This window comes from Pongo abelii, chromosome 19, assembly GCF_028885655.2.
Source record: "Pongo abelii isolate AG06213 chromosome 19, NHGRI_mPonAbe1-v2.0_pri, whole genome shotgun sequence".
Classification (NCBI taxonomy): domain Eukaryota; kingdom Metazoa; phylum Chordata; class Mammalia; order Primates; family Hominidae; genus Pongo; species Pongo abelii.
Window position 1 is genome coordinate 42,842,526 of NC_072004.2, and position 7,035 is coordinate 42,849,560.

The 7,035-nt window shown below is 61.4% G+C and overlaps 1 protein-coding gene across 1 annotated transcript; it reads left to right on the forward strand.

Moving 5' to 3' along the window:
- The first annotated feature begins 506 nt into the window (after positions 1-506).
- On the forward strand, positions 507-6,622 carry TRAF4 (TNF receptor associated factor 4). Its single transcript, XM_024235022.3, has 7 exons — positions 507-789; positions 3,754-3,805; positions 4,384-4,488; positions 4,559-4,720; positions 4,805-4,966; positions 5,054-5,209; positions 5,490-6,622. Exons 1-7 carry the CDS (start codon positions 647-649, stop codon positions 6,120-6,122), a joined length of 1,413 nt encoding a protein of 470 aa, XP_024090790.1. The 5' UTR covers positions 507-646; the 3' UTR covers positions 6,123-6,622.
- The last annotated feature ends 413 nt before the right edge of the window (positions 6,623-7,035 follow it).

The following is a 7,035-nucleotide window of genomic DNA, read 5'->3' on the forward strand; positions in this document are numbered from 1 at the left end:
GGTGTCTTCAGGGGTGGGGGTGGCGACCAGGCACCCCAGGACTGGGCTGGGCCCGACTTCGGTGGCAGGGCTGCGGCCAAGGGAGGAATGTGGGCGCAGCCGGAGGCTGGGGCCAAGGTTCCTCTGGCCCAGCGCCCAGTTCAGCCTCCCCGCCCCAGCTGGGCTCCCCGGAGCTGGTTGCCAGGCTTCGGCTGCCTAGCACCTGGAAGCTGGGGCCGCGGTTCCTGGGCTGCTCACGGCCCCGGAGGCCGAGCTGTTGCCTCTGGAAAAGAAAACCTTTGTGGCGCGGCCCGTCCCCTTTTCCGACCCGCACTCCCCCGGGGCCCGCGGGCTCTGGGGAGAAGCGGAGCCACGATCTCTCTCCCCCAGGGGAAAGAAAAGCCCATGCTCCCCTGGGTGGGCGAGACTGGCGGTCACCGGACCCAAAAACCATGCACTCGGGGGTGGGCGGGGCCGCGAGGGCGCGCATTAGGACCGCGCGGCCGCGGCCCCGCCCCCTCTTCCGGCGGGCGGGCTTCACAGCCGAGCCCTGGCCGCGACCGCCAGTCGGCGCCGCCCGGAGCCGGGAGCGCCGCTCCAGCGAGGCGCGGGCTGTGGGGCCGCCGCGTGCCTGGCCCCGCTCGCCCGTGCCGGCCGCTCGCCCGCCATGCCTGGCTTCGACTACAAGTTCTTGGAGAAGCCCAAGCGACGGCTGCTATGCCCACTGTGCGGGAAGCCCATGCGCGAGCCTGTGCAGGTTTCCACCTGCGGCCACCGTTTCTGCGACACCTGCCTGCAGGAGTTCCTCAGGTGCGGGCCGGGGAGCAGGAGGCAGCGGGGGCGGGGCGGGGCGGGGGGCGCCGCCTGGGGAGGGGCTCGGGCCCGGGGCAAGGCGGGCCTTTGTCTGAGCTGCGACCCTGTGACCTCAGGGGCGCCCCGTGACGTCACGGGGATGGATGACGTCAAGCCCCGAGGGAGGCCCCCCCCCCGCAGGAATCCGAGGGGTCCTGGCGGGTCCCAACTCCCCGGCCCGGGGCGGAAGACCCCTCGGCGCCTTCTCGCGGGGTCGGGAGGGGAAGAGGCCCTTCCCCATCACCTGAGAGCCGGCGCAGCCTCAGCCTTGAACTTTGAATCCCGGGGGAAGAGGACAGAACCCGCTCCCGCGTGGCAGTTTGAGTCTCCGGAGCTTTCCCCCATCTAACCTCTTTTGATTCTTCGAACGTTCAGAGAACGGTAGCTATTGTTCTCCCATTTCACAGATCATGAAACGAGATTCAAAGAAAGGCTGCGACTTGCCCAGGGTCACATAGTTACTTAAAGGCTTAACTAGGATTTAAACCCAGACTGCTTATGATCACACAATGGAGGAAGGACTGAATCCTCCCCCGAAGAAGGACCCCTCTAGGCGGCTCCCCTCTCTCCCGGGGGCTGGAGTAAGGCGGGTGGTCCATGAGTCATGAAGAAGGGGGTCGCACTCGTGTTGTTGCTGAACTCCCGCTGCCCTCTCAGGACGCAGGTCAGCCCTTGACTCTTGGACATCCATCAAGTTTCTGGGCGCCCTGTGGTGTCTTGAATCTCCTGCTCACGCAGGGAACCCCTCAGGCCTGGGTGTGGGAAGCAGGGTGAAGGAGCCCCGACTCTTCGGAGGTCATACCCCCAGAGCGCAGGGGAAGGCCGAGTCGGCCACTGCCTGGCTGTTTGCTGGGACGAGGGGATCGAGGGCCCGGCAGGGATAGTACCTCAGAGACGCCTGCCTTCAGTGCTCCCTCCCTCCGTGCCTCCCTCCCCCGCTCGGTCCTCCGTAGCTCCTACTGGCGGAAATCTCAGCAGGCCCTTTGTTTTCTGTTCCCCACAGCCTGGGCCGGCTCCTGCCCTCACATATGCTCCGGTACAAGCTGCAGTACTGCCCCCTCCCTCTCGGCAGTGTACACATTTACTCTCCTACAGACACAGCCCCATTGTCTCCGCCACTGCTCTTCCCCGGCCCTCTGGGTTCCAGATGAGGCCAGCTGAGCCCCCTGACCCACCCCCCCACAGCTGACCCACCCTGACTGCCTCGGGGAAGGAGCGGGGGAGGGGGCCGTCAGGCCCGATTCCTTCCACCACTTTCTTGTCCCCCTCTCTGCCCCTCCCCCTCCCGGAAATCCCCTCTTCCTCTCCCACTCCCACACCCCCTCCCCCCATCCTGTCTTCTTCCCTGGGCCTTGGCCTCCACTGCACAGGCTGGACCAGCCTCTGCCCTGCCCGTCCCCCATCCCCCAGTGCCTGAGCTGTGCTGCTGAGGCTTCTGAAGGGGAGAGAGGTGGTTGGGTGGGCCCTGCTCCTCACCCGCCATAGTACAAGCACAAGTGAGGGTGTCCACAGCCCTGGCTGGGCCCCAAGCTGCAGGCTAAGCTTCTGCCTGAAGCCTAGGGACTTGCCTTCATCCCCTCCCTTTCTCCAAAACCACGAAGTCAGCACATTCCTGAAGCAGCCAAGTGGACCCCCTCCCCCTGGGCCCACCCCTCTTTCCCCACTCCTGCCTGAGCTGTTAGGTTGGCCCAGGAAGGCTGGTTGCCCTGTGGGCAGACACACCCCTTCAGTGCCTGTGCTTGTATTGTTTTTGGCATTGAAGCATGGCCAGTGGTAGTGGGATCAAGGGGAGGAGGTGGGTGCTAGAAATCCTTGGGGCAGTTGGGGCATGGACTGCCCGGGTCCTGGAGAGTGCCTCTAGAACTGGGCTCCCATGCGGGCTCTGGTTCCGCCTCGATCCTTGCCTGCCTTCCACCTACCTGACTCAGACCTGCCAGGAATGCCCTGCCCCAGGGCCCTGAGTCCTGCTGGGTGAGCCCTTGCTCTGCCTGAGCCATACCAGGCATGTGCGACTGGCCCTGGCTGGGGTCAGCAAGGCCATGTCGACAGAAAGAAGCATGCCAACAGGCTCCTTGGGTGCTGACAGCCAGGTAGGGTTTGGTGCAGGAGAAGGCAGGCAGCTAGCAGGAGGGGACAGTCACCAGGCTTCAGAAGCCCACTGAGCAGTGCCCAGAGTCTTAGCTGTGCTTGCTGGACATTTTTCCTTGCCCCAGCTTCTCTTCCTTGTGTGTGTGGTGTAGTAGAGCCTGTCTGAGCTGTGGAGTCAGACACACATAGCCAGGTGCTGCTTCACCTGTAAGCCTCTTTGTTTCATCTGTAAAATGGGGGCATTCCACCCCTTCTCAGAGGCAGGTGGCAAGGGCCAGGTGGGAGTGTAAACAGGTGCCAAGGAGCATGCCTTTCCTCCCCTTTTCTGTGGGAGACACACCCTCAAAGGAGCAGGGCAGGGTAAGGTGGCCGCAAGCTGACCTTTGCCCTGGTTCTTGGCAGAGGACCTTCCTGGGGACTGGGCAGCCCTGGCACTTAATCTCAGCCCATCCCTGTTCCCCCTCCCAGTCAGCTTTCAGCCAAGCCAATGAAAACTAACCTAGGGGGAGGGGGTAACTGTGCAGCCTGTTCCTTTCCCAGTCCAGCTGCCATCCTGGGGGAGGGGGTGCCAGCTGCCACCTGTTGGCCAAGTCCTGACTGAGGCAGCTGTCTGTGCCTCCTCTAGGCCCAGACCCCCTTCCCAGGGCATGGGCTAGGGTCTTCTGGGATCCTGGGGAAGTAGAGCCCCTCAGACCTCTGCTTGCCCTTTTGTCTCACCTGGGCTGGTTGGGAACCGGTCGGGTGAGGAAGGGAGGCTGCCTCGGTGGAGGGGGTGGGGCCAGGCCTCCCTTTCCCCTAATGAGAAGCCTTGACCCTGCCCCTCCCCCATTTCAGTGAAGGAGTCTTCAAGTGCCCTGAGGACCAGCTTCCTCTGGACTATGCCAAGGTGAGTCCACACTGCCAGGAAGAAGCCCAAGCACAGTCTGTTGCCCTTGGAGGCCGGAGCTGCTGGCAGCCAGTGGGCTCAGGGCCAGTGTCAACCAAAAGCCTTGGGATGGTGCGCCTCCACAAAGGTAGCCTATTCCCTCCCACCAGGCCAGTTTGCAAACGAGGCCCCTGTTTGCCCTGGAGGGCAGGCACAATGCCCAGCCTGTAGGGGTGCACAGAGCTGCTCTGTGCCCACAAGAAGTGTTCCCTCCCCTTCCGGTGGCAAGCCAGACCTGTGGCTGAGGGCCAGTATCCCTCCACCAGGGGGAAGGAAGCAGAGCCCCGGGGACAGCCTGGGATCGAGCAGGCTGATTGGCTGCCTCTTCAAAGGAAGCGTCCTGTGCAGGCATGTTAGGACCCAGCATCAGAGCAGATGCTGCCTGCTGTGCCCTTCATCCCTGGACTCAAGAGGGGCAAAGAGCCCAAGAGAGGCTATTACAGGCTCCGAGGTAGAGCCAGCCCAGTTGGGTCTAGGGGTGGGAACTGGGCACTGCAGTCAGCTCTGACCCTGGCCAGTTCCCCCATCCCCACCCCCAGATCTACCCAGACCCGGAGCTGGAAGTACAAGTATTGGGCCTGCCTATCCGCTGCATCCACAGTGAGGAGGGCTGCCGCTGGAGTGGGCCACTACGTCATCTACAGGTGAGGCTCTGATGTGAGGGCGGGCACCACCTCTCCCTTGGCAGGCACTAATTGCAGCCTTCCCACCCAGGGCCACCTGAATACCTGCAGCTTCAACGTCATTCCCTGCCCTAATCGCTGCCCCATGAAGCTGAGCCGCCGTGATCTACCTGCACACTTGCAGCACGACTGCCCCAAGCGGCGCCTCAAGTGCGAGTTTTGTGGCTGTGACTTCAGTGGGGAGGCCTATGAGGTGGGTGGGGTCTGGCTGAATGTGGAGGAGGGCTACCTGATGGCCTAGGCATCCCTTAACTCAGCCCCTCTGACATTTCCACAGAGCCATGAGGGTATGTGCCCCCAGGAGAGTGTCTACTGTGAGAATAAGTGTGGTGCCCGCATGATGCGGCGGCTGCTGGCCCAGCATGCCACCTCTGAGTGCCCCAAGCGCACTCAGCCCTGCACTTACTGCAGTAAGGAGTTCGTCTTTGACACCATCCAGGTGAGGCTCCTCCTGAACTGTGGGTTGCAGGGTAGGTGAAAGGGAGTCAGGATATTGACTCCTGCCTCTCTGCCTCTGTGACCCCAGAGCCACCAGTACCAGTGCCCAAGGCTGCCTGTTGCCTGCCCCAACCAGTGTGGTGTGGGCACTGTGGCTCGGGAGGACCTGCCAGGCCATCTGAAGGACAGCTGTAACACCGCCCTGGTGCTCTGCCCATTCAAAGACTCCGGCTGCAAGCACAGGGTGAGATGCCCCTTTTCCTGTCAGCCCCCTTTCGCCCTTGAAGCCCTAGACAGAGGCTCAGCTTCCTGATGCCACTTAGGCCTTGGTGGTCCCTGCTGTGCTGCTCTGAAACCCTCAGTCCTTCCCTCTGCTGCCAGCTCCAGCCTCTTCCTAACACCCTCTGTCTTCCTCACGTAGAGCTGGGTGCCTGCTACCCTGTACCCACTCCTCTCCTCTCTCTGGACCTCCCCCTACTGATAACTCTCCTCCCTTCCCCCATGGCCTGGGGCTTTGTCAACAGTGCCCTAAGCTGGCAATGGCACGGCATGTGGAGGAGAGTGTGAAGCCACATCTGGCCATGATGTGTGCCCTGGTGAGCCGGCAACGGCAGGAGCTGCAGGAGCTTCGGCGAGAGCTGGAGGAGCTATCAGTGGGCAGTGATGGCGTGCTCATCTGGAAGATTGGCAGCTATGGACGACGGCTACAGGAGGCCAAGGCCAAGCCCAACCTTGAGTGCTTCAGCCCAGCCTTCTACACACATAAGTATGGTTACAAGCTGCAGGTGTCTGCATTCCTCAATGGCAATGGCAGTGGCGAGGGCACACACCTCTCGCTGTACATTCGTGTGCTGCCTGGTGCCTTTGACAATCTCCTTGAGTGGCCCTTTGCCCGCCGTGTCACCTTCTCCCTGCTGGATCAGAGCGACCCTGGGCTGGCTAAACCACAGCACGTCACCGAGACCTTCCACCCCGACCCAAACTGGAAGAATTTCCAGAAGCCGGGCACATGGCGGGGCTCCCTGGATGAGAGTTCTCTGGGCTTTGGTTATCCCAAGTTCATCTCCCACCAGGACATTCGAAAGCGAAACTATGTGCGGGATGATGCAGTCTTCATCCGTGCTGCTGTTGAACTGCCCCGGAAGATCCTCAGCTGAGTGCAGGCGGGGTTCGAGGGGAAAGGACGATGGGGCATGACCTCAGTCAGGCACTGGCTGAACTTGGAGAGGGGGCCGGACCCCCGTCAGCTGCTTCTGCTGCCTAGGTTCTGTTACCCCATTTTCCCTCCCCCAGCCACCACCCTCAGGTGCCTCCAATTGGTGCTTCCGCCCTGGCCCCTGTGGGGAACAGGTCTTGGGGTCATCAAGGGCTGGAAACAAGTGACCCCAGGGCCTGTCTCCCTTCTTGGGTAGGGCAGACATGCCTTGGTGCCGGTCACACTCTACCTGGACTGAGGTGCCTGCTCAGGTGCTATGTCCCAAGAGCCATAAGGGGGTGGGAGTTGGGGAGGGAGAAAGGGTAGTTCAGAGTCTGTCTTGAGATCTGATTTTTTCCCCCTTTCCCTAGCTGTGCCCCTCTGGTTATTTATTTCCTTAGTGCCAGGAGGGCACAGCAGGGGAGCCCTGATTTTTAATAAATCTGGAATTGTATTTATTAATTTGCTTCCAGCCTGACTTACCTGGGTTGGTTAGGTCCCTGGGAGGCTCAACCAAACTGAAGGCAAAGAAAGAAAGGACCAGTCAGAGAAGGGCCGCTGCCTGGGTCTGGCCCCAGGATCCAGCTGCCCTGCTGGCTCGCCCTCTGATGGACGCCGGGAAAACTGCATCGGGCTTCGTGTGGAAGACGGTCCCTGCTACTGCCCTCTGTCGATGAAATGCGGGAAGTGTATGGCCTGGATGTTTCATAAGGCTGGAGTCCCTGGTCAGCCCCACCAGACTACTGCCTCTAGACCTAGGCAGGGCTTTCTTGGTCTAATGGTAATAGGTACCGACACTGCTAAGCACTTTACGTGCATTATTATTTCATTGAAAAGAACTGTCAAGTGAAATACTTTTTATCACAGTAACTGGC